Below are 27,107 nucleotides of genomic sequence, written 5' to 3'. Positions count from 1 at the left end.
TTTGGACGTATTAAGCAACTCAGAATAATCTGGAAACAAATAGGCTCTTTAGGCAGCCTGTGTATTTCATCTTCTAAAATATAACTATATTTATGCAAACATATGTAAAGTATATTATGCCATAAAATCTATAGCTATGCATATGGCTGTGCATATTATGACAGTCTGAGAGTATGAAATTTAAAACTCCAAATGATTTTCATAAGTAATACCTATTAGTGAACACAGTTCGTTTTTTAAAACTTTTCATCTGTGATTCAGATAAGAAGCATCACAGTTGAATCAGAAGATGGAAATACAATTTGTTGTGTATTTCTATACAAACATAATGGGTGAGGACCAATTTCTTAGACGGAAATCCATGTTTTAAGTTAACTTGAGTTGCACTGCACTTTCTCTGCTATTTGCTCCTTGTGAACTTGGCCCCCTGTGATAGAATGTTTTCATTCAAACACTTTCCACTTCTCGTCTCACATCCAGAAGAGATCGGCTGTGTTCTCTCCTAATAGCACATTTCGGTCACAACTGTATGTAGGCTCTTGATACCTTCAGTTTCACTGTAGGTGGGTGGCCTCTGGACCTTCTTTTCATGAAGGAGGTTATGAGGAAGTTTAGAAATCAGAGGCCCCTACTATGGGACTCATCAGTGACCCATTGCCATTCTTGAGAATCCTGGTAATCTTTGACACCCAGAGATTAGAACCCTTCTTTGGCTTGTACTCAGAGACTCAGAAGCCGTCCAATTTGTAGCATTTTTTAGTAGTGGGAGCGCTTGGTCGTAGTTGGCAGGCCAGAATGAGCTATAAATAAATAAAACCCCTACAGCTCTTGCTTCCTTCATTCAAGGGAGTCTGCTGATAAGATGCAAGCATCTGGCAGAAGGGAAGATTCTCACCAGGTTTAAGTGCTTACCATCGTGCTTTCTGGTATCAGTGGCTCAGCTTCTGGTCTCTGCTGCATTATTTTGGCACTCTAGACTCATAAGCTTGGAGAGTCGAGTTTAAAACTCTCAATATATCATTAAGGTAGCCCAAGGTCCCTTCTTGTCAAGGAGGACTAGCTGATTCCAGGGGGAAGGAAAAGTGGAATCCTGGGCACCTGTAAATCCCTGTAGTTTTGTGCTGTGGATTTGTAGCTAATTATACAGCAGGCAATAGTAATGTGTTGTAGCTCTGTTGGCAGACTCGTTTCAGAAAGAGCAGAACCTTCCCATGGGGCAAAGAAGGGGCTTGGAAGGAGGCTGCAGATGAATGAAGCAGTGTTCATTTTACTGTAAATGAAAGCTCTGCCATGGAATTGGGGCATCTGAACAGCAAGGAGGTGGTCAGGGAGACACCAACAGAAATACATGGTTCAGATGTGTTTTACAGCTCCTGATTCAGACTCTTCTGCAGAAACATAGTCACGCAAGGAGACCACCACTGGTCACAGCCAGTCAAATTGCTCTTTCTCCGATGGTACTGCTGTTAGCAACCACTAGTAGGTTATTCAGCCGACCTCTTCTGATTCTGCTTTGCTGCCTGATTTCAAAAGATTTTCCTTATCCTGGCTCTGAGTCACAGCTTGATATAACCACTGCTTGTTTGCATGCATCCCCAGTCATTTTCCTATAGGGTCTCCCTTTTTTCCCCTACAAGTTAGAAGGCAGAAGAATCAGTAACATTTTTATATGATACTAGATTTATGTAGGGCCAGCTCGAATTCAGCAAAATGAAATTCAGCTGGAAGGGATGGTAAAAGGCTCCAAGAACTTGTGACTGCCAGAGAAGTCAGTGTTCCTTAAATAAAGAGGATTCAGCCAGCCGGCAGCAACTCTGACTTTGCATTCATATTGAAGCAGGCTCTCCAGCCATCCTAGGCAGGCAGATCAATAAAATCAGAGGTGACCTAATGCTGAGGATCTCAGCATTCAAAGGATTTCTCTTGTCCTCCTTTAAATTTAGTCTATATCGATGTGGAATGCTAGCCTCTGGAGCTGAGGTGAGAAAATGCCAGGTCTGGATTCTGGTTGATGACACTTTATTTAGCAGTGACCTTGGAAAACATCCCCTTTGATTTCTCAGTTACCACATCTGTAAAATGGAGCTAATCTCCTGGAAGGAAAATGATTCTAATATTTTTCACAACATAGTGAATGAAGATTCGTCATCTTAAGTTCTCTGAAGACCTAAACAGCAAATATCTTACAAATGAATTTATATTCTTTTTTTTTCGTATTTGAGAATGCAATTGATTGCCGTGTCAGAGATTGAGCAATTTATTTTTGCATGATGAGTATGCAGTGAAATGTGGCAGATTTTATTTTATTTTCAGCTATATAAATGGAATATTTGACTTATATACGATCTCCATGTTGGTTGTTGATTTATGTGCAGACCACTGATCGAGCTTTCTGGTATATCACAGTGGTATGCAGTGTGCCACATAGGTCATTTTCTTAAATTGATCAAATAGCCCCTATATAGAGTAACAAAATGTATAAATGATTGTTATGGACACAGCTAAGTATTTACTTTGTAGTAGAGAGTTTAACCTTCCCTGCTTATCTCCCCAACAGCCCCACAGATTCTTATTCTACCAAAGGGGATAAACTGACTCTAAACTTACCTCCTACATGATCGATCTGAGGCCAGTCCTTTATAGACTGGACATGTCGGGAGTTTTGTTCTTACCCCATACTGTGTAGGTGGTGCCTGATTCTATAACAAAGCAGCAGGGGGCTCCCTGTGCGAGCTAACGGATTGCTGATAGAGAAGGGCTGTCTTTTTGTTGGTGGCGTTCTTTTCAATTCAGGCGCTTTTCTGCTGAAAACTTGGCCCTCATCCTGGGAAGGACTCCCTAAGGGATTCGAGTGGAGCCACAGAAGCAGTGAGACCATTTTATTAGTGTAAGAAATTGGTTAACAGTTGAGAGAGATTACCCTGGTTTCTGAATCCCCTAACTCTGGATGCAAAGGACCCTGAGATGCTTTGTTTGTAGGGTCCTTCTCTCTGCACTGAAGTTTATTGTTTAGAGCCTGTGCAGGTGGCCTTTTTCTTGAGAATCCTTTATATCTTAAAAGGAAGACTTTCCTATATTCTCATTAGCATTTCCTATTAGTTTTCTGCTTCTGCTCTAGAACCCACGAGTGCTTGTTGTTTGCTGATGAGGACCAAGTGCATGATAACGAAGGACCTCTTGTAAAATGAAACCCATTCCCCCAAAGAGAGACTGAAAGAATCCAAAGAGCAAAGGTGCAGGTTTTTGCACTCAGAGGTTGCTCTTGCTGCCTTAGGAATCCACTCTGTGATACAGGTTTGATGCAAAGAGCATTGCTACTCACAAATCACGCGAGGTATACAGTTTGTGTGCAGTGATATGTCACCGCTCTTTATTTATATGGCCAGCTCAGTCTATTCTGCTCCTTTCACTGCCGTGGAAAGTGCATCATTTTCCTCCCTCTCTCCTCCTTCCCACATATCATCAGCACCACCCACTCTGTTCTGCCCATTAAGTCCTCTGTGTGCCAGAAAACCCCAACAATGATTAAATGCTGATAAAAGAGTGTTAGAAGGTTAAAATATCAACCAATCAACCCCCTTACAGGACTCCTAAATTGTAGGTGGTGAGTGTAACTTTTCCCTTTTACCATTGAAAATAAGGGCTTTTATTTGGGGTTTTTTGATTTGTTTGTTTGTTTCAGTTGAGGAAATGACTGATGTCAAATTAAAGGGGGAGAAAAGCATTGGTGGTAAAGACCAAAGAGAATGCAAGAGACTTGCTTCACAGTTTCCATTCTTATCCTAGAGTTCCTCTCATGATTCAGAAGCATTCTCTATCAGGAGATTCTAGGGCTTGCCAAATCTAGGTAAGGTTGTATTCACGGAAGGCCCAGAGATTTTAAATGTTTAAATGTCAAGATTGCCCTAAATTAATTTTGTTTAAAAAATATTAATTTGTAACAGTTTATACTAGTCTAATCAGGGAATTGTTAATCAACACCTTCCTGCATAATTTTAGCTTTAAGCTCCTATAGCACAGAATACCTGTCTTTCCTATACCACCCCCAGCCCCACCCCCGCCACTCTACAGGAGTGGGGTGAAAGAGAACTAGAAAAGGTACTTGGGAACCCAGATTCCTGGTGTCTTTTCTCTAATTTAGAGGAGAGTTTTTAGGTTCCTCACACATCCTAGAAGATCAGTTAATGTGGGAAAGGCTGTGGCGTCAACTTCACTGAACCTCCTTATGGCATTTTTAGTAAAACAGGAGCAAGTAAGATGCTCTCAGAATCTTGTCAAGAATTATACCTCATGTTGAAGCTTAAGATAATATACCATATTATACAGCTTCAATTAATTTTCATGAGCCTGTCTTTTATCTTTACTCTGCATTATTTTTGGTAATAGAGCTATTAAAAAAAAAGTGGAAAATACACTTTGACCCTTTCCATCAACAGCTGCTGTGGTAAGGTAGGTCAGCCTCTTTGGAGGCACCCAGCGGGTAGAAGCGTAATGAGCACTTAACTATGTCTGCTGAAGGCCAGAGCCGCCACACTGGGACTCCTGACGACGGGTCTGTATCTGCTCTGACAGTTCTTTTATTGTGGCTTTCCCTAACCTCTTGGTAACTAACTGTGGTTGTTTAATTACAGAGGGAACATCCCCACGCTAAACAGGTACCGTATATTTAGTTTTTTTCCAATTAAAAGCATCTTTTTTTGTAACTTAGTGAAACCAGGAGAAAAAAATAACACTTCATTTGACAAGCTAATATGTTATCTTTCTGCTCGGAGGTCCTGAGCTCCCCTCTGGATATACTAAACTATACTTTGTGTTTGGAAAACATGTTTTCAGCTTTTCTCCAGCCATTCAAAAAGCAACACTCAAAAAGTATGAACAGCTCCTGTCTAGCTGTGGACAATAGGGGAATGAATCACCTGTCCGATGTTCAGCTTTGCTGTAAACATCTTCTTTTGCTAAGTTCTCTGTCTAGTTTGGGGCTTTCAGAGGAGAAACCCTTATGGTCACTCCTATCCTGGCAAACTGTTCCTCAGTTTTTCAATTTTTTAGTTTCTCTAATGTGCGCCTCCTTTTTGAGGAACTCACAGGCAGAAATAGCTGATCTCATGTTTTATCAGTTTGTTAGCTGTTTTTCTAAAGTGTTAACGATGCTATGCAAGTCAAGTTTTATCTCAGACCTGTAATGAGTTTAACACTGGAAGAGTGTACCTACAGTTTTGATGTGTGTAGCCCTGTGAAGACGTTTCCAGACTGATAGAACACAGAGTGGTACTTCTAATACGTTGAGTTCCTTCTGCTCCTGAACCCAGCAAGGCAACACAATGCAAGTTTGAGAGGAAAGTAATTCTGATTGGAATCCACCAAGTGCTAAAGTTGGTGTTGAGCTCTTTGTAGATGACCAACTGTACACTGAAATGTGTATAGACTTGTGTTCATTTTGTGCCTCTCCCTTTACATATTAAGTAATCAAAACTGGTTATAGCTTTTATAGCCTCCAGTTTGGATGGGGAGAGGAAAGGGAGTGCTTCTGTTTGGTCCCCTCGTCTGCTCTTGGAGGGTAGGCTTGCTTCATTCCTGCCTGCCTTTAGCTGTCCTGGCCTAAGAGCGTAGTACCAGGGGAAACAGAAATGTGGGTATTTTTCCCATGGGGTCTCAGTTGAGCGATAAAGATGCTTAACCCCATGCTTGCCGCAAACACAACCTGTTAGCAACTTCAGGAGTTCCCTTTAAGGGTTATCTGGACTCTCTTTCCTGTCTAACACCAGGCAGGTAGAAAAGATACAATGCCTCACAAACTTGCTCCTTTACTAAATACATTTGGTGATCCTAGAAAAGAGGATGATAGCATTTCTGAGTTTATACAGCTCTGAATCCCGGTTTCTAGTGAGCACCATGTGTAAGACTTGCTTGCCATGTGCTTCGTCTGTCTGTTTTATTCATGGTATCAATGGTTTCCTCTCCCACTCTACTTTCTAGTCCCTGGTACTGTCAGAAGATGAAGTACTTTTTCATGGTTGTCTGCCAAGGGAATAAAAACCTGGAGTGTCAGTCTCTATAGTCTGTGTGAGCAACAGTCCCATTTATAAAAAATTCCGTTGCCATTTATAATTGCAACAGAGTATATTCCATTTGCAACAGAGTATTTGCAACAATATATACCCATATCTGGAGTCCACCCTGCTGGTGTCTTGCGCCCTGCAATACTGCAGGTGGTGCATTTGGAGATTTTTGAGCAGCTCTCAGAGTTCAGGTGCCATTGCCATGCTCTGAACTTGCTTCCGCTCAGTATGCCGGTAACATGTGTCGGGCAAGTCCTGGAGGCACCCTTTAGGGTGGTCCTTCCTGAGAGGCTGTCCTGATTGGCTGGGCATCACCACACTGTCCAGCAGTGCCTGTCAGTACACACTGCTGCAGCACATCAAGGAACATCCAGATTCATTACGTTTTTAGATTGAACAGATCCATCCCCTTTCAGCATCTCCATTTACACGTTGGTCCTGCTTACACATACTTTGAGACGCATGCTCTGCCCTTTTGTACTCTGCTGGGATGAATTAAGGGCTTTTACTGACGATATGCCTACTTTGGTATAGAAATGTTTAAATATAAAAAAGGCAATTTGGCAAAACTGTTTCTCTTTCAAAAAGGGAGGAGCTATGATCCTTATGACTACTCTTCCCATCAGCCCAGTAAAGGAAAAGATAGATACCTCAGTAAAGTTCCTTTTATAGACTACGACTTGCTTCTCTTTGATGAAACATGGGTTTTTGTGTGTGTGTGTGTGTTTTAATAATAATTCACTAAACCATTCCAGATGACTTAGAGTTGTTGTTGTACATGTGGATCTATCTGTGAATCCTTAATCTATTACAGTTCCTAGAGAAAAATACCTCCAGTGTTGCCTAGCTACCACTCACTTGGCTGGCTTACTTCCTTTTAAAAGAGAGGATGTTTTGGGGAAGGGGAAGATGCAGGATGGTTTTTCACCCCTATGTGCTCTTCATTCACTAGACATGTCATGATGTCAGTGTGTGAAAACCGCCATGTTATTATTTGTTAGGTTTTTACGTGGAGAAATTTACGGGGTGGTAAAAATGTTGTTTGTGTGGAGGGAAAATCCCAAGGCAAGGGTTACCGTGAGCCTAGAAACATGGGCTTCTCCATAGTGGGTCAAAAACCAAGCCTGCTCCCTGCCTCCTGCCCCTGGCTCACCTCTCTCCCAGCTCCTTTTCTCTGTTGAGGCTCTGCCAGTCCTTGCTCCTACCCTCCTTGTCTAACGCACTCGATTGAATTACCATTTAGAATGTCCTTCTCCTCCAACCTCAACCACTACGGCATGACTCACGTAGCCAGTGTCAGCGACGTGCTGCTGGACAACGCGTTCACTCCGCCGTGTCAGCGGATGGGCGGGATGGTCTCTTTTCGGACCTTTGAAGATTTTGTCAGGTAAGGCATCTCAGGTTTCTGCGGAGTGAATGGAGGCTCCCGGATTAGCCACGAGCCCGCTAAGGAGATGTAGCCCTCACTGTTACATGCCCCGGGAGAGGTATCTGTCCTTCCTTTCCACCCTCCCGTGCAGACCCTACAAGCCTCTACTTGTTGTATGGGTCTGGTCAGAAAAAAAGGAACAAACAAAAACCATCTTTTCCTCAATAGCTAGTAGAAGAAGCTGTCTGCTCTGTGATGAGTGAAATGTCAGGAGAAATTAAACACAACACTAGAGTGAGCCCCACCAGAGACGATACATCTTTTGGTTAAATGCATTCAGCATCTATCTCTTGATGTATACTGATGCATTACCCTAGGGGGAGGGGTAATTACATTGGTCTGTCACTGCCCTAGTCCTAGGCTCTTTCTGTTACTTTAAGACCGATGATGACAGCAATGCTCGTAGCTTACATATGAAAAACAAACAAAAAACACAACAGAAAAGCTTGAGATTGTTTTTTTTTTTTTTTAATAGGATTTATATATGGTTTATTAAAGTTTAAGCCATCCATCCTCCTAATTTCTGCCACATGGTAGAAATTCTGCACGTCCTCTCTAGCTACTGGTGATTCTGTTCAGTTGACTGCTGAGCACGGGGTAGGACAGATGGTTCTTTCAGACAGAGCTGGCCGTGGCAGCGTTCGTCTTCCTGCCGCTTCGGGTTTCTGCCCCTTTTCATGGTGGATGTTTCTTTGGTATTTGGTATTTTTTAGGATCTTTGATGAAGTGATGGGCTGCTTCTGTGATTCCCCACCCCAAAGCCCGACATTCCCTGAGGCAGGTCACACGTCTCTGTATGACGAAGACAAGGTACGGTGTCCCTTTTGGAAGAATGCTTTGCCTCTTCAGATTCAGAACTTGTACTGTATACTCTCTCTCTTTTAAACATTTATTTATTTAGATTTTTTATTTATTTGGCTGCAGCCGGTCTTAGTTGTGGCACATAGGCTTAGTTGCTCTGAGGCCTCAGTTCAGTTCAGTTCAGTCGCTCGGTCGTGTCCGACTCTTTGCGACCCCATGAATCTTAGCACGCCAGGCTTCCCTGTCCATCACCATCTCCCGGAGTTCACTCAGACTCACGTCCATCGAGTCGGTGATGCCATCCAGCCATCTCATCCTCTGTCGTCCCCTTCTCCTCCTGCCCCCGATCCCTCCCAGCATCAGGATCTTAGTTCCCTGACCAGGGATCAAACCCATGTTCCCTGCATTGCAAGATGGATTCTAAACCACTGAACCACCAGGGAAGTCCCCTGTGTACTCTCTTTATTATTATTATTTAATTATATATACCTCATTTAAGTATTTTTGGAAACAGGTAGAAGATAAATTTTAACCTAAAAACAAAAATAACTGTATTAAGCATGGAATCCATAGTGTAGAATGAACTTGGCTGTATGCTCTGCAGCTGCCTCTGGGTCTCTGAATATTGCTTCAAAGACTTGAGCTTTGGTTGCTTTAACTCTTAATCATGGATGGCTTGTATATTTGCAGAGCATTGCTTTTGTAACTTCAATGAATGGTGGGCTTGAGATAGTAGAAGCAAATAGGCATTTTGTTTAAAATTTTGTCCTTTTATTAAACCCTTCTTTCCATTTCTCAGTAAGCACTTGGTCCTGGTTTTTCCCTACCAGGTTATTTTCCCATAATGGTTCGATGTTTCCTCTGTTTGACAAATTGTTAGGAAATACATTACATGGGAATATGTTCAGATAGCTTCTTTTCCTCCTTTTCCTTTACATTATGTGAAGAAATGTTGCAGATGGTTTCATTCCCATTTTATCGGTGAAGAGGTTGAGACAGTGGTCTTCAAGTTCATAGCAAGTTAAGATTTGGGGCCACCTCTAATTATGCCTTTGCCACCGTATTGTTTAAAAGTTAGGTGTCTTTAGTCTCCATTGTGGGTGTTGGGCAGTGGTTTCATTTTCTTACTCATACAAGTGGGCAACCCAAAAATATTCTGGGAAGAGGGGGCATGTCTCTTTTCCTAGTATCCTACCAAGTACTGTAACTTTTCTCTGCCCCCGTATTAGCTAACCTCCTGAGTGCTTTGTGTCATATTCTTGGGTTACAGGTCCCCAGGGATGAACCAATTCACATTTTGAATGTGGCTATCAAAACAGACTGTGACATCGAGGATGACAGTCTAGCAGCTATGTTCCGAGAGTTTACCCAGCAAAACGTAAGTCTTCATGTGTGTGGACACTGGTGATGGCCCCTTTCCTGCAGCCTGTGTGACATATCCACCCTTTTCTCAATTGCTACTTATAAGGCCTTATCACTGATAATGGCTGTGTCTTTGACATAGTTCTGCCTCTAGGGGTAAAATTCCAAAGTGATTTAATAGTGTGAAATACATATCTTTTTTATGTCAAGCAGTATAGAACTTAAATATTCAAAATGTTTTAAGGAAGAAAAGTATATTGCTGGATCTTTTCCAGAGTTCCAGTCTTGAACTTCACCTGCTGAATTTCCTTTGATGACTTAACCACACATGTCTAGGCCCAAGCACCCCTCATGCTCCCTCTATGTCTTTCCCTCTGAGCCCTGAAAATATCAGTTATAGTTCCATCCTCCTTTCAGTTTTATGTCACTTGGATATCTTGTGTTGACATCACGCTCCATAGTCGAGGCCTGAATTCCCATCATTTTCCTTCACATCTTCTGATTCCCACATCCGCCACCAAAAAACTAAACAGGAACAAAAATAACCTCAAGTAACCAAACCCTTTGTGCCCAGTCATTCAGAAATCATTGCCTTCTTTCTCTTGTTTGCAGTCCCTTATTCTACCCCTCCCTCCCTGCCCGTTCCTTCCTCCCTTCGCTTCCAGCCCCCTTCTTTTCAGTTTTTAATTCCCACTACCATCTCTCTAGTTTAGACCCCTCCTCACCTCACTGAGACATTGTGACAGGTTTACTTCTGATCCTCATGCATCCCCTCCAGAGAGTCTCCATTTTGCTGATGGGCACAAAGACAGATGTCCAGGTGCCCCCTTGCACTCGACAGTGATTCTCTCTGACGTTCCGGGCACCTCCTTGCCTTACTGTTTAACATTAGCCTATTAATGAAGGCCCACAGTCTAGCCTTTGCTGTCCCGTGAAAAGACCCAGGTCTTTGTCTCATCCACCTTGTCTGCTTGCTCTCTTCAGCTGCCCCTTATCTGGAATGTTTTCTACTTTTCTTCCTTCTTCCTTCTCTCCTTCCTGTCTCCCCCTCCCCCTTTCTATCTAAATCCTGCTTGTTTTAAGAACTGTCTCCAATTTTCCCTCTTTTACGAGGGCTTCTCTGTGTAGCCTTAACTAAGATGTGTTTTCCTCCCTTGGCTTTCTAGTTGGTCAGTATAAATTGATTAACAATAATAATACTTTTAATTTTGAAAGACCGCCTGTGTAAATTTTTTAACTTACTAACACCTTACTACAATCCCATGGGGTTAATCAGGAATTATTCCAACTATACATGTGGGGAAAAGCTCAAGCTCAAAGAAGTTAAAGCCCTTTAATCACCAGTTGGTAGGTGATAGAGAAAAAAAAACTAGAATTTAAGGCTTTGATACCAGCTCTAGGGGGCACAGATCTAGGCACTTTAATAAATAATACATTCAGATGCTTGTAGTCTGATGTTCAAAATGATCGTCTGTGCTGTATGATAGATGCCAGTGTACCCTTCCTCAGCTGCCCTTCATCACAGTGTGTGCTCTTTGAACGGAAAGCATCTAGCCCGTAGTGCTTGTCATAAAGAACTTAATAGATTTTTTCTTTTTTGGCCACACCTTGTGGCATGTGGGATCTTAGTTCCCCAACCAGGGATTGAACCCACATCCACTGCATTGGAAACATGGCATCTTAACCACTGGACCATCAGTGATGTCCGAGAGATTTTTAAAAGTCCCACAGTGTAAACATTTAGTGCCACAGGTGCTCACATCCTGCCATGCTGATGGTCAAACCGAGGAAAAGATGGTAATTTTGTGCTTAACCTGTGTCCTAGCATTTTCCCCACGATGCTTTCACAGCACGTGAACTGGAATGTGGGGCTGTAGTGAGGAAAGGTCCTTCCAGAGAAGTCAAAGTCAGAGGCCGTGCCTGGGAATTTTTCTCCGGAAGAGAAATCTACCTTCTGTCTTGTCCTTGACCTGTGCGTGATCGCATAAAATTAACCTGAGACCAGTGACCAAGGAGACGGGGAGAGTCCTAGTATTGTGCTTGGCTGCTGATGTTGGTGCTTGATGAAGTAATCTATCAGAGTTTCTTCCCAGGTTTTGAGCACTAATTCCCCACATTTGATTGTTTCAGCCTCCACTTAGGCTTTTTATTACAATCAGATCAATTGTATGTCAGCACACATTGATTTACAGAGGCAGTTTCTCCATTTTCACTATGTTTATTTGTAACATTGAGTGATGATAAGACATTTTCTTTTTTCCTTGACTGGCCTTGTAAACTGAGGCACAGAGAAACCCAGAGTCTTTGCCTGTGGCTGTTCAGTAGGGAAAGGCTAGACTGTGTCAACGGTCCAAGCCTGGAGAAGCTATGCGTCACGTACCGTGCTTACCCAGGAATATTAAACATTTTCACCTACTTGTTTTTAAAAAAATAGAAAAAGAAAAGGAAACAAAAACAGTTAAAAAGATGAAGTGATAACTAGTTTTGTTTTTCACTTCATAATCATGCTTCTAGCAGTTTAGAAAAAGTTTTTTTTTTTTTTAAGCACACATTAAACTATCAAATAGGTTGATCCAAATTGTCCAAATAATCTTCTAGTCCCAGCATGTCTTTTTTTCTCTCATAGAAATTAGGATCATATATTTGTAAATGACTTGTGGAGGAGATTGAAGCAGTCAGTGTAAATGGAGTTTCTCCAGGTGCTGACGCCTAATCGCTGGGTAATAGCTGTGGACTTGCTGTGAGCCCCGCATTATTACAATGTAATCAGAATCCTGTTGCTCTGCTGTTATTGTTAGCCACTTGTGGAATTTTTAAAGCAATAACAATTTTGATTTTAAATCATGGCATTATTAAAGTTATTTTCTTCCCTTGCCGGAACATAGCTATTGATGCTTATCTTCGAAGGAGTTGGCTGTAGTGGAATTCTTTGTTAGTGACAGAAGAAATGTTTCTATACGTTGGCATACAGAATCAGAGAGCCACCACTGCCCCACCCCACCTTATTATTCCTCCCTCTTCTCCCTCCCCTTCTCCCTCCATCCCTTCCTCCCTTTTTCCCTTCCTTCTTCCCTTTCTTTTCTTATTGTAGTATCAACACTTGCTTATTTACACTAGTGAGTATGATGCCCGTACCAATCATTTTTAAATGTAGTTAAACCAAAATTTATTTATATCTGATCTAGGAATTTATTATTAGGAAATTAATTTTTTCTACTTTTGCTTATGCTGTTGATTAGTTTTGTTACTAAAAATTGCCATAATAAAAAATGGAAAAATAAGAGGGAATGGCCCAGGGATATGCTTATTTATAGGGGGAAGCCAGTTTGGATTTAAAATATATATAGTATCAAGAAAGTTAAGAATTGGTTTATGAATACATCTCTCAGAGTTAAGCCAAGTGTATGATCAAAGTAAAGTCCGGATGTGAGTCGTGAAAGTCGGCATAGTTTTTTTCTATTGGTGTTATTCATGTATGTTGTCAGATCATCCAACAAGTGGGATTGCTTTTCTGTTTGTTGCCGGGTAGCCCCTCTTTATTAGGGACCTGTAAGAGCATGTCTTTTACTTAGTTCATTCATCTGTTTCTTTCTCTCTGCCTTTTGAGATGAGTGAGCAGGACAGAATATAGGAAGGCTTAAAGCCCAAGGCCCCAGACTCACAGAAGGAACTGTTTTGAAACTGCTAGTCTCTGTTGACTTCTTTTTTTTTTTTTAACATTTTTTTTTAACATTTTTTTTTTTTACCATGGTGTTTTTGTCATTTTATTTATTTTTAATTGAAGGATAATTACAGTATTGGTTTCTGCCATACATCAACATAGATCAGCCATAGGTACACATATGTCCTCTCCCTCTTGAGCTTCCCTCCCCCCTCCCACCCCAGCCCATATCGTCTTATTTTTATTATTTATTTATTTTTTAGGCCATGCCTTGAGGCATGTAGGGTTTCCCTGGTGGCTCAGACTAAAGAAGCTGCCTGCAATGCAGGAGACCCGGGTTCAATCCCTGGGTTGCAAAGATCCCCTGAAGAAGGGAACAGCAACCCACTCCAGTATTCTTGCCTGGAGAAAAACCATGGACAGAGGAACCTGGCAGGCTGTAGTCCTTGGGGTTGCAAAGAGTCGAACACAACTGAATGTCTTACACACACACATGAGGCATGTGGGATCTTAGTACCCCAACCAGGGATCAAACCCATGCCCCTGTTTTGGGAGTGTGGAGTCTTAACCACTGACCTCCAAGGAAGTCCCTATTGACTTCTAATATACTGCTTGCCTATGCCAAGCAGAAATATGAATAATCACTGAATTTAAATGCCCATTAGACATTGTTTTTAACAACTTTTAAACAGAATCCTTTAAAAAATGCCTCCATATAAAATAAGGAGGAAATGTTTTAGAATTGATAAGGTTAGAATTTGTTAGGTTGAATTCCAGGAATGCTGTATCAGATGGTAGGTGATGTCTATAGTCTAAACAACAGTTTAGGACTTAAGTTTTCTGTTTTGTGGAAGTTTCGTATTTTTCCTGTACTGATTTCATTTAGCTTCTGTATCAGTATTGTTCTTCACATTTCAATACATGTCAAACAGTGCAATTTCTATAAGCAGAAAGTGTGTTACTGTCTACCTTGATATGTATGAGTCCTTAGAGAAGTTAGATGACCCCATATGACCCTTTCTCCTCCACATAGTTCTCTTCCCATTTCATCCAGATCAATATATAAAACCTATTCTGTAAGACTCATTCCCAGGAGCCAGGTTGAGACTTATTTATTTGCAAGGGTGAAGGTGCCGAGTCAAGATATAGATATCCAAAAAGAACGCTTAGCCCAATCAGGGCCTTCTGAGGACTGAATAGGCTAACATTTAGGATGAATGGTGGTCTCATGTATCTTCTGTTTTTACATGTTTGTTTGTAGAAAGCTACCCTGGTTGAACATGGGATCCGACGCCTTACTTTCCTGGTTGCACAAAAGGTATTGGCATGTGAACTATGTACCTCTGTAATATTTCTTACGCTGCTGCTAGAACTTTAAAAGTGAAAAATGGAATGATAACCATATGCTTACTTGTAGAATTTATGTAAAGAAATAACTGTTTCAGTATAAATTTAATCAAGAAAAGCATTAGTTTGTCATCTCCTTTTACTCAATTCTTTTTAAATTTTATTTCTAATTGCCTTCTGCTTTTTTTCCCCTTCCTTTCTGTCTTTCATTTGAAAGGATTTCAGGAAACAAGTCAACTATGAAGTGGATCAGAGATTTCATGTAAGTAAGAGAAACCATGATGAAAGATCACTTACTGTTTTATCTGTTAGCTGCTGGTTATTTTTAGAAGGCCTGGTCTGATATTTGGTCCCTCTACTTTGAAAAAGTATTAGAATGGATATTCAGGTCTTTTACAGAGTATTCAGACTAAAAGGTTCCCCCCACTTTTTTCCCCATATAATGAATTCTCAGTGTATCTCTGAGAAATAGTTAAGAGTGAGCACATGCATTTATCCAAATGAATAAAGTAGAAGCAGGCGCTAACTAGTAATTTCTTCTGCGCACACAGCGAATCAGTAGTCAAAGACTGCCACTCGTACTTGAGGTCTTGACTTCTACTGAAGATGGATTCAGATTCTATTATTGAGATCTGCCAATTCTGAGGAACAATCATTTATTATTTAAAATGCCTTAACAGAGCCCAAGTTAGTGTTTTTGTCTTATGTTAATTCTACGAGGAGGAAATAAATAAAAATTAAGTTGCTGGTTCTCCCATGTAACCAAATTAACTATTAATATTTATGAGTTTAAAATTTTTATTGAAAAATGTGAATAAGGAGAACTCACTAAATAGCCTGGTATCTGAACCATGGTGTATTTGTGTATGAGCATACTGAGTATCATTATAGCAGAGAGGTCAAAAATCCAGTTTGCAGGCAGGATGTCATTTTCTCAAAGGGCTGAATGTAGTCAAAATATTTCTTTAAAAATTCCTCCTAATATGGTGAAGTAAGATTCCAAAGGATATTTACAAAGTCTTAATGTTTCTGATGAGAATTTTATTTTGTTTTTAGCAATCAAGATAATTAAGTTAGTTTTCAAGCCCTGCTCACTTGTTTGTAGTGAATGTAACATTTGGGATGCTGGAAAGGACTTCTAAACCCAAAGACCTGTGTGTGGGTGGCTTTTACCACCCCTTTGTTTGTTAGGTCTCTAACACTTGCCGTTCTGTTTTCCATTTCACAGTTCACCTTGTTGGTCTAGTCTATAGAGAAACAGGAGAGCCTAGCCTGCAGGCTAAAGAGCTAGGATTTTCTGAAATGCTTTAGGAAATGTTGTGGACTCCACAATTCCCCTGTGTTACTGATGTCAGGAAATCAAGCAGAGTGCAGATATATATCAATCAATAACTGTAGATAGGAGACAGGAGGCAGTGGAGAAGTATGAGGAGCTTAAAGAGAACCCTGGGGCTTTAGGAAGAAAAATCAGGAGCTTAGAGAATAAAATTGATACTTTGGGATAGAGTATGAGAATCTGCGAATAAATACTGTGGCTGGTAGATGCTGATCAGAACTCAGGTAGACATGCCAGAGCCAGGCCCTGGATTTAGAAAAAGTATCGGGCTAGGTTCTTAAGTGCTTATCTGATTTGTTCTTTCATCACTGACTTTGGAGTATATATTATTCTGAGGAGTAATACTGAATTTGTAAAATTGTTTTCCCTTTTCCTTACAGTCTTCATGTCTATTGCACACTAACTGGTTTTCTATAATCAGCATTCTGTGATAAAACCCTCCACTGAATTTTTTTTTAAAGGCCAAAGCAATTAATTGTCACGGACATTTTTGGGGGACACTTTCTTATCATTGAATCTACATCTTGTCCTAGAAAACACCTAACAGCTTTGAAACATTTTTTTTTCTCCCTGCTCTCTTAATATTTCCTGATTTCAGTTGAATAGAGACATGTATAAGCAAGATCTGCTTGGAAATGAGCCCAGCAGGTGGTCTTCCCAATCATTCATTGTCCAGTTTCCATTTATAGTGGCAAGAAGTGGGAAATCAGTTAAATTATCAAGTGACTTGATCTGTCATAAGTGTAGTAAGCGTTGCTTTAGGGTGCAGAGAACATGAAGGTTCGGGTATGGACTGGATTTGCCCTGAAGAATTGGGTGGCAGAGGAGTTAGGGTGTTTTTATGTTAGGCCCCTCAGACATGATTAGCAATTATGCAGCAGGCAAGGGTGACTATTACTGAACTCTGGCCAGGATCTGCCATAGCCAGGAAGCCCTGGCAGGAGTTGTATGAATCTGGGGCTCACCGTCATGGTGCTGCTCCGAGATCCTCCGCTGGTGGTGGCTTGAAGGACGCTTGGCCTCTGTCGTGTCATCCGACGTGCGCTTGCCCCCTAGTTAGTGTAGTGTGAAAAAGAGGAAGCTTTCCGGGACGTTAGTGATGAATCCCTTGATCTCTGTGGCTTCCTGGTAATCCACTGTTATGTATGCAGCCTCCCCTGCTCTACACTGTGAAATCCCTATATTATTGAGTAGAAGAGGAGACGTGCGCGGGAGGGGGCAAGGAGAGGAGGAAGGTTACCGCGTTAGGTTCAAGAACAACATGGCTGGTGTGGAAGGAGGCAGCCATGCTGTTCCATAGTCGTCGTCTCTTGGGCTGCTTCAGGACCAGAACATTGCCGGGTGGAGGTTCCTGGAGAGTGTGGATATTAGGTGTTTATTCACATGGCAGCAAAGGCTGGAATTATTTCCAATATTGTTCCATCAACACAGTCTCCGGAGATCTGTCCACCAGAATGTCTGCTGATGCCTAAGTGTCTTGGCTCGACATGGAGACCATTCTTCTGAGCAGGCAGTAGTTACCAACGTTAAGGCGTCTTGGTGTTTGAGTCTGTTTCCATAACCATTTAATTAAAGCAAATACCCATAATGGGACTTTGACTATCAATGCTTAACATTGGTATTTAAACAGAAAGTTTGAGGAAAAGCAAGTCTATCCTTGTAAATATCTTCTTCATATTAAAAAAAAAAGTTGAGGCCTTGAAAGCAAAAGAAGACTCTCTGAATTTCTATATTAAGTTGCTGTTCTCCAGTTTTATGGAGTACTAAGTCTCTGTTTGTATCACGCACATTCAGATCTAGAATTCCAAAAAGTGCAGCAGAAGATGCTATTTAATTCTAACATACGTAGTATACTTTAAGAAGCTTTGCATATTATTTTCCAGCAAAGTTTTGTTAAGGATGCTAAAATGCGTGTTTCTCAGATCTTTTCTTCTACTTGGCTGCCCAAACAGAGCATGAGGTCCAGAAACCATGATGAGATTCTAAATCAGATTTCCACCTGTAGTTTCCTTTTGTTTCTTATTTGTAAGATTTCATGAGATTTTTAAAAATTCTGCTGTAAATCACCTAGGAGATAATTGCAGTTTTACTGATTTTTATGTGAGTGACTCCCACTTTAAGTGTTTTGGATTGTTTTTGCCTGAAGAGCCCACTATCGAAAACAGTTATCGTGGTTAGTAGTTCATTTCTTTAAAAAAAAAAAAATTGATATGTCAATTATATCTCAATAAAGCTAGAAAAAATTGGCAGTTCTGTTTGCTAGTGGATCAACTATTAGTTTTTCAGAAGGTTTGGTTTGAGTTTTTGTTTTAATTACAGTCTATATAATTAGTTCTCAGCATGTTGAGGTAAAAGAGAATTGTACCAGCAAGCTTCCAATTTCTTCATCTCATTAGGTTTTTAACACGATTATTAGTATCATAATCAGCTATGATGTTTTCTGTTGCAGGTTTTCACATTCTCTGATTTGCAGGGTGTCTTGATTGGCTAATTTAGGCAAATTATTTTGATTGTCTTGATGATGGTTGGCTGATTAGAACACAGCAGGGGTATAATTTCTTCCAGAGAAATGTTGCATTCTTTTGTTTTTTGGTACCAGAACACTAAGAGGGTTTTTCTTTGTGTACATTCAATTATGATATTTGCCCATAACACTAGTAGAATGCCTAGAAAGCAATTACATTAGTGACGGAGTAAGCTTGAATGCCTTAGTGGAAAAATTGGCTGTATGAGGATGCGGTAGGATGAAGGAATTTACTAAAACTATAATCAGACTTTGGGATTTCTTCTTTTCTGTGTTTTCTGTATTTCTGTGACTTTTGAGTGAAAAAAAAAAAAGCAATTTTCTACAAAAGTCTTTCCCTGTCTTAGAGAATTGCTCATTAATCCTGGTTTACCATTGCATGGAAGTTCGTGCCATCTCCTATTCTAAATGCTTTGTGCTTAGTGAGGACTTCACTGTGGAACTAAAAATTTACTCAAAAGTTTAAGAACATTTGTTTATGTCATCTCATCTTTTGTGTAAATGGTATACTAAGTAACTGTTTTAGGTTAACGAATTAATTAAAGTTAAGAAGGAATTGAAGAATATGTGATTAAAAGATTGTATCATTACTTTACTTTTCTTTCAGAAAAATCTCATGGAAGGACTTTGTTACCCTTCTTTTTTGACTCATGTTGCTTTTTAGCTAATGCTCTGAAAGCCATACCTCTTGAGAATAAAACCAAAACTAGACTGTATAAAGCCCGGAGCATGAAATCTACTGACAATTCAGTTCAACATCTTCCTGCTTAACCTTGAAGTCATCCCCATGCTCTTCACTGTCGTTCAGGGGAATTAGAGAATTATTTAGGACAAAACATCATCAGTAAAAGATCAGTGCTGTGTAAAATCCACTTTCAAAGGGCTTTTGAAGACCCACGCCTGGACAAGTGGTTTGCTGGCCTTGCTAAACAGGCTCCTAGAAGCTGTTTTTCAGTTAAAATGCCAAGGAAAATGTAAAAAGATTTATTAACTGAGCAAGTTATAGTTAAAGTGAAGTGTAAGACCTGTGGAAGGTATTCAAGAAGTTTTCCATAAATTTAAGAACCATGAATGTTGCCTTTTTTTTTTTTTTTCCTTTTTTTCCTGAAAGCCTTAATTTCAGTTTCTGGGGTTTTTGGTTTTTGTCTCAAAAACAAGCATGGTTCTTGAAAGAGAAGTCCTCTAAATAAGGAATTTGGATTAAAAAGAAGAATAAATAGTTAACATCCTATACTTGCTAGGTAGAGATGAAATGGCATGGGCTCTAGCCTTAGACCCAAGTTCATGTTCCGGGGTCATAATAATTGGGATTGGCATATACACACTAACGATACTATGTGAGAACCTACTCTGTAGCACAGGGAACTCTCCTCAGTGCTCTGTGCTGAACTGAATGGAAAGGAATTCCAAAAAAGAGGGGATATATGTATATGTACAACTGATTCACTGCCACACAGTGGAAACTAACACAATATTGCATAGCAACTATACAACAATCAAAACTTACTTTGAAAAAAAAAAAGCAGTACTCTTCCAGAGAGGTTGTTGAGAACATTCGACGGTCAGCACATGAGAGCACCTGCCCCCCGCAAGGCTTTCAGTTCATGTTTCCTTCATGGTTCCTGAAGTTCATTGACGGGTATTTAGGCAGCTAGTCCTGGTCTCTCTGCCTTGTACCCATAAGTGTTTGATTACATTGCACTCATAATGAAGAAGATGCCTTAATGAAACCTCCTATGGAGGCAAATAGTAATGACTTGATTCCAACACTGCCAGTAGAGTTTCCCATCCGAGAAACAGGGGTATTTGGTGTTAATAAGTTAAATTTCAGAAACTAATGGACTCTGCTAATTGAATTCATCTTTGTTAATTAATAAGGTTCTAGTAAATTGGTTGCTTTCTTGGGTAATGCCCTGCAAAAGAGCAGTAAGACCTAATGATTGCATGTTCACTAGCTCCATCCACCCTGTTCTTTCCTAGACATAGAGGGCTACTGACCAAAGTAATATCTCACACTTTTCTTTGTCTTGAAATGTTATTGTTTAAACCTTTGAAATTATTAACTTGAGAGGGAATGAGGGGGAAAAAAAGCGTGGATTGGGGATGCTATGTTCTCTGGTGAGTTTACACTTTGAGTCTCTTAAGGAGAAACTTGGGAAATCAATCCAGTAACTACTATTGCAGTGCTGCAGTATAAGGACGCGTTGGTCTTATGTGCCAGTTTCTGCCATGGGTAGCAGCCAAGAAGACGTTTTCCACTTGGGAGATGAAAAAAATACCATTTTTCACCCCAGAAGAGGGTAGCTGTTAGTCGGGTTAGTATCGTGGTGGTTCTCAAATTTGTAAGTGGGGTCAAAGTGACAGTTACCCAGAGAATCATTCATTTTCTCCAGACTAAGCTTAGGTAAGGATCGTGTTTTCTAGGCAACTGTCTTCTGGATGCTTGACTGTTTCTCTACCATGTGTTTATCCCCAAAGAGTCATATCTATGAAAGATTGACACATTTTCCCTCCTTCTTTAATGCAGAGAGAATTTCCTAAATTTTTCACGTTCCGAGCAAGGGATAAGGTAAGGACTGATTTTTTTTCCTCTTTTTTTTTTTTAAATCTTTGTTTTTTCCTTAAAAGCCCAAGAGTAGTATATCTGTGCCATATGTTCTTACCATCTTCTTTCTCTAATTGAACTTATACTTCCCTTTGTCTTACATATATCTTCGAACTAAACAAAGTTCCCTTCCAAAAGAGTTTGGTTCAGGAAACACTGTAATGTCCTGACCTACCGAAGACAGTGATAACTTTCAAAATCATCCGTTAGGATAATCCTAATGATGTAATATGAAAGGACTACTATAGTTATTGGATTATTCTCGTCACCCACAGACAGTTCATTTATCAAGGCTTGTTTATGTGCATTTTTCAATTTTAAAATACAGAATTTCAGACCACATTGGTTTCTTCTTATTACTAGCTTATGTTTTTGGCTTTCTCTCTCCATTTACTCTATGGAGATGTACTCTAAACATATCTGGCTTCAGCAAAACATACAGTAAATGTAAATGCAACTTTAAAAAAGAAATATGAATAATTATGCATGGATACAGGATATTCCATAGCCAAATACCTATTTTTCAATATTATATAACATTTGTTTTCCTGTGTCCTTTTTCAGTCTGCCAGAAATGGTAAGAGTATGAGACATGGATCCTGCCCATACGTGTTTTAGATTAGTTGGATAAAACTAAAACACTGGTATGTGAAATAGATAGTAATGTGAAGTAGTTTGGTTAATTGTTTAAAAAAAAATGAGCTATGAAGGCTTTAAATGCTAGAGGAGTTCTGAGGGACTAGGTGGGGGGTTTTGTTTGTTTTTAATGGAGAGCATCACCAGTTGTAAGAGTATAAATGATGAAAGCTTACAAAGTAAACAGGGCCTCTAGTGCCTAATCTTACGTCAGTTATTGCAGTTTCCTTGTATGTAGCTCCTCTTTCTTCCCCTTTGGTTCCTTGGCACAACATGGCTTATGTTTCTTTTTTAAGCATTTCTTTTATATACAATTTCATAATATAATTTTGTAACTGCCTCTTGTAAGCTGTTCTTTCCTCCAATTCTTGTATTCAGTTTGAGGAAGATCGTATCTATCGTCACCTGGAGCCTGCCCTAGCTTTCCAGTTAGAGCTGAACCGGATGAGAAATTTTGACCTTACTGCCATCCCGTGTGCCAATCACAAGATGCACTTGTATCTTGGGGCAGCCAAGGTAGAAGTGGGCACAGAAGTGACAGACTACAGGTTCTTTGTTCGTGCAATCATCAGGCATTCTGATCTGGTCACCAAGGTGGGTGCTGTACTTTCTTCTCTTTTTTTCTTGGGCAGGGGTGCTATGCCACTCGGCTTGCAGTATGTCAGTTCCCTGACCAGGGATCGAACCTATGCCCACTGTAGTGGAAGCACAGAGTCCTAACCGCTGGGCCACCAGAGAAGACCCTGGGTGCTGTACTTTAATGGAAAGTTATCTCTGAGGGAAGGGACAGAGACACAGCCATGATTCAAAATCAGGTTTTCCTCCTGAATCAAGGCTCTTGTTCTCTTTCATCCTATTGTCCAATATGCACCAGAAGCCTAAGAGTCACTTCTCTCACAGAGGTAAATATTCCGTGCAATTAAGGGCTTTTTTTCCCCTTTCATTTGATTTTTCTTGGAAATGGAAGCATGATAGTACTTGCTTGAGAAAAGGAAAAGCATGCGAACAGAAAAACCACAGGGAAGTTTGGATGATGATAGAGGATAAAATGAAAAGTTAGAGACGACTCCATGGTAAACCTGTCTAAAAGTGGGGATAGTTTCTGTACACAGCTGGTCTGTGACTTGTTCCTGCATCCCATAGCCATAACCTTTCTGCAACTTTTCCTCTCTAAACAGATTTCCTTTCTACGCTGCTCTGTCTGGCAGTTGTGACCCTACTAGGGTTGCAGCTCTGGGGGTGCCCAGGATCTCCACTTATTGTAAGAAAATGGTACCGAACAGGCAGGAGGAAGGGCTGCTGGGAACTCTTTATCTGACCCTTGCTAGCCCCTGCTGCCTGTGGTCTTTGGGTTGACCCCAGGAAGAAAGATAAATAATACCTACATAACAGCCTTATGACTAGTTGGGTTGGCCAAAACCCAAACAAATTTTTTGGCCAACCCTATAAAACATTAATGTTGATGGTGATTTTCTTTCCTGCATAGGAAGCTTCCTTTGAATATCTACAAAATGAAGGGGAGCGGCTCCTCCTGGAAGCCATGGATGAGTTGGAAGTCGCCTTTAACAATACAAATGTCCGGACTGACTGCAACCACATCTTCCTCAACTTTGTTCCTACAGTCATCATGGACCCATCGAAGGTACATTTCTCTGTAGCTTTGCACCCAGCTGCCAACACAGCAGAGAGAGTCATTCTATTTGTTTGCACTTGGACCTGGAAACAGGTACTTTCTTGGTCAGGTGACTGAACCCTCGATCCTTAAAGTTTACAGAATGCTTCTAGGACTGGGTTTCTGGGATGATATCAAAAATTTGATATAACCATTGAAAGCATACCTCAAAACTGAAGGTGTCTCTTTGTTCTACTATGAAGCTTTACTTCTCCACTACCTGCCTTTGAATTTCTGCTGAAAAGCATGTGATGGTGTCTGACTCCCTTGCTGTAGTGATCTCTGAGTAAATAACCTTTAAACACAGTGATTTAAAATTTTTAAAAGCAATCATAATTTACCATGAGACTTAGCTGTGAGTAGAAATTTCATAATCATACATTTTAATTTACGTTTTTAACTTATAATTATGTTTAATTTACATTGATACATACATTTTAATGTAATCATTAAATATTAACTCATAGTTTTGTTTGCTTTCATGGATATAGTTTAAAAGTGTATCTAGTCCATTGTATTGCAGGAGATATAAGCCACTAAAAATCTTGTGATATAATTTGTATATAATTAAATACATCCATTTAAGTATAAGGTCTAAAACACTGAAGGTAGTTTGATGTTATCTTGATAGTCACTTATAAGCAGTACAAAAATGTAAAACTTTTTCCTCTTCTTCCATTGGTAACTGGATATTTTACGATATTTACCATGATAGCAGTCCTATTTTGTTTAATTCCCTAGGATTTCTCATCTAGTATAACTAACTTTGCTATTATTGGGGATTTTGGCAAAATTACTGCCTCTTTTTACTGGTCATCTGATGGCCTTTGAGCAGTAATACACCTTCCCAAAGTGTCTAACCTATTTCTCATTAGTATTTTTCCACAGAGGAAAATTTGGTTGATGTGGAATTCCACACATAACGATGTTTGGTTTGTTCCCCAAGGCTCTATTCTAAAATGCATTCCATATAATTTAAGGAAGGAAAGCAAGGGGACTCTGTACTCTTTTATCCCAGGGGTAGTAAAGACGGGTTGCTCTCTTGTTTCCACTCCCTCTAACCTTTTTATGATATTGTGGAATTTGAATAGGAGAACCAGTATATTTGAATAGGAGACCTCTTTCTCAAGAGCCATTGTAGGCATGGACTTTTGCTTTTTGAACTTAGCGTCTAAGACCCGAGAAATCATTTTCTACTGTTTTTTTCTTCTAGACTCAAACTACTGATTAGTTGCCTTGTCTGCCAGGAAAGCCGAGGTCAGGGCTACTTACTGAGTTTCACAATGTCTCATCATTCGGTTTAAGCAAAGGTTCTCTTGAGCATCCTGGGATTGATGAAACTAGGAGAGTTAAAACGTGCCCTGGACACTCTATCAGTATATTTGTAGATATGACTTAGCATTCCTCAATGAGTTTTTGCTGTCAGCCTCTCTGTTTCTACTCCAAATGCTCATATGCCCTAACTCTGTCTTTCTAATCATAGATAGCTGTCAATTTCCTCTATTTAGAAATTGTTGACTTTTGTTCCCTCAAAAAAAAGAATGGATAGATATCTCTTGGTTAACAAGCAAGTGTAGGAATAGAGATGTTAACTCCTTGAAACTCATTTTAACCTGAAATTCTTTGGAGTAGAAATAAACTACAAGAGTGGCACATACTTCCAAAGAGTCACAAGTGAAGGATGGCATGAGATTTTTTAAAAAATTCTCTAAGACATTGAGAAAGCATTTTAGAGAGATACTTCATTTAAGAAAATGTTGTTTTGAGTAGTATGTCTTAGCTGCCTATAGCCATATTGGGAATAAAAAAATTCTTTTTTGCTTTAGTGTGTCAATAAGGAAAAATCACATCTAAGGCCATTTGGTTAAAATAACTCACCAAACCCTAAAAATGAGGGCCACTAAGCTGCCTTGGTACAAAGGTAAGAAAAATGAGGGAACATTTGCCCCATCTCGTTAAATCCTAGTTGGACTTAGCAGTGACCTAGCTTCAGAGCTCTGTTTAGAGAGAACATTCTAGCACCACCTACAAATTGCCTTTCTTTAATTTGTGCAATTTACCAAGAAACATATATTATAAAGTTTAATAAAATTGTATGGAAAAAAGCTCATGGTGATAATTGCTATGTTGATTTAAGGTCCTGAAAGTGCAATGAAACGTAGTTACCATGCATATAAATGCTACTTAATAGCGGTTTAACTAGAGATTTTATTCTTATTTGGGGCCTTCTCTTAAATCCCATGGCTTCTAATTTTAGATATTGCAGATCTTTGGCATAGAATATGAATACAGTTGGGAAAGAGGAAGGGAGTTGCACAGATTTGGGTGTTGTGAGCCAGAGAAAACCACTCAAATGCCAGGCCAGCATGAAATTGTCCCTGACTTGTTCTAAGAGTAGGGTTGGGGAGAAACTGTGTGTCTTTTTGGAAGGAATACGTGGAGGACACATCTCCAGAAACCAGGGTCTGTTCCCATTCTCCCTTCCCAAAGATGGGCAGACCTGAGTCAGGTGCTGGTTACAAGGCACTGAATTTTTGTGCTTGGTGATGTGTCTGTGTCAGATTGAGGAATCCGTGCGGAGCATGGTGATGCGCTATGGAAGTCGGCTGTGGAAGCTGCGTGTCCTCCAGGCAGAACTGAAAATCAACATTCGCCTGACACCAACTGGAAAAGCAATTCCCATCCGCCTCTTCCTGACGAACGAGTCTGGCTATTACTTGGACATCAGCCTGTACAAGGAAGTGACTGATTCCAGGACAGCACAGGTACAGTAGTTAAGCAGGCTCCTCAAAATTTTGACTTGGTTCCCCCAGAGAGAAGCCACTTGTCCTTGTTACAGAAAGACCCAAATTCACAAATCCCATTTTTCCACTTAGTGGGGGTTATCCTTGCTCAGCTTAAATGGTTGCATGAACCTGAAACACTTCATTTGCCTCATAAGCAGCGCCTCTGTCATAATCCTGAATGTTTTGAAACCCTTAACCTTTGATCATGAGTTGGGGAGCCCTAACAGGTGCCAAGTGAACCTGACTCCAGAGTCATTGTGTGATTTAGGGTTCTTGGGCTGCTTGAAGAATTTTGTCTTCTCTGATCTGATTTGTCCTTGTTCCTGTTTTCAGCCTAGTTAGACCACTCAAGGAAGGAAGGAGAATTTCCTTGGCAAGGAAAGGAAGGAGAATTATTGAAGTAGGAAATATCTCAAAGAAAGAAGTTTCAACATAATATAATAATAGCTTGAGCAAGATCAAGCAGATATTTTATCTTGTTTACCCTTTGTTGCACTTATACACTTTGTCTTGCCTTCAAAGAGTTCAGAGTATCATATATCTATAAAAAAGCAAAGTGGCAAACTTTAACCTATTTTTTCAGGTAGAAGAATTGAGAATGTGAAAATGAAAAGTGACTTTCAAAGTAGATTGGTTCTATGATAACAGAGAATTCCCTTTTAATCTGTTTGATCACCTTAGTTTCTAAATCTTTGGGCCATTGGCTATGGTACAGGATTGAGCTTCGTTCACCATTATTCACATCTTTTTAAGAACTGGGATGTTAATTTTAGGTCTCTGGCCGGAACTTGGCAAGTGCCTTTCTTGTCGTTAAAGGATGAACTTGCTCCTTTGTATCTGTACATAAGATCTCGGTCTATTCTATGTATTGGGTGATGAAGAGATTATG

The 27,107-nt window shown here is 40.1% G+C and overlaps 1 protein-coding gene across 7 annotated transcripts in view; it reads left to right on the top strand.

The window, feature by feature from the left end:
- ACACA (acetyl-CoA carboxylase alpha) overlaps nt 1-27,107 on the top strand; it is a 286,531-nt gene that overhangs the window by 164,661 nt on the left and 94,763 nt on the right. For 6 of the 7 annotated variants that reach the window (XM_070772628.1, XM_070772625.1, XM_070772629.1 and 3 more), the window contains 10 exons: nt 4,632-4,655; nt 7,303-7,446; nt 8,202-8,298; nt 9,560-9,667; nt 14,574-14,630; nt 14,877-14,921; nt 21,047-21,088; nt 22,139-22,354; nt 23,247-23,402; nt 25,994-26,197. In XM_070772628.1, coding sequence (XP_070628729.1) covers nt 4,632-4,655; nt 7,303-7,446; nt 8,202-8,298; nt 9,560-9,667; nt 14,574-14,630; nt 14,877-14,921; nt 21,047-21,088; nt 22,139-22,354; nt 23,247-23,402; nt 25,994-26,197 — 1,093 coding nt within the window. The remainder of the gene's footprint in view (nt 1-4,631; nt 4,656-7,302; nt 7,447-8,201; nt 8,299-9,559; nt 9,668-14,573; nt 14,631-14,876; nt 14,922-21,046; nt 21,089-22,138; nt 22,355-23,246; nt 23,403-25,993; nt 26,198-27,107) is intronic. The other variant, XM_070772626.1, reaches the window with a different exon arrangement.

The sequence above is a fragment of the Bos indicus genome, chromosome 19, assembly GCF_029378745.1.
Source record: "Bos indicus isolate NIAB-ARS_2022 breed Sahiwal x Tharparkar chromosome 19, NIAB-ARS_B.indTharparkar_mat_pri_1.0, whole genome shotgun sequence".
NCBI lineage: Eukaryota > Metazoa > Chordata > Mammalia > Artiodactyla > Bovidae > Bos > Bos indicus.
The sequence above is the reverse complement of the archived record's forward strand: the minus strand, read 5'-3'. Positions and strand labels throughout refer to the sequence as shown.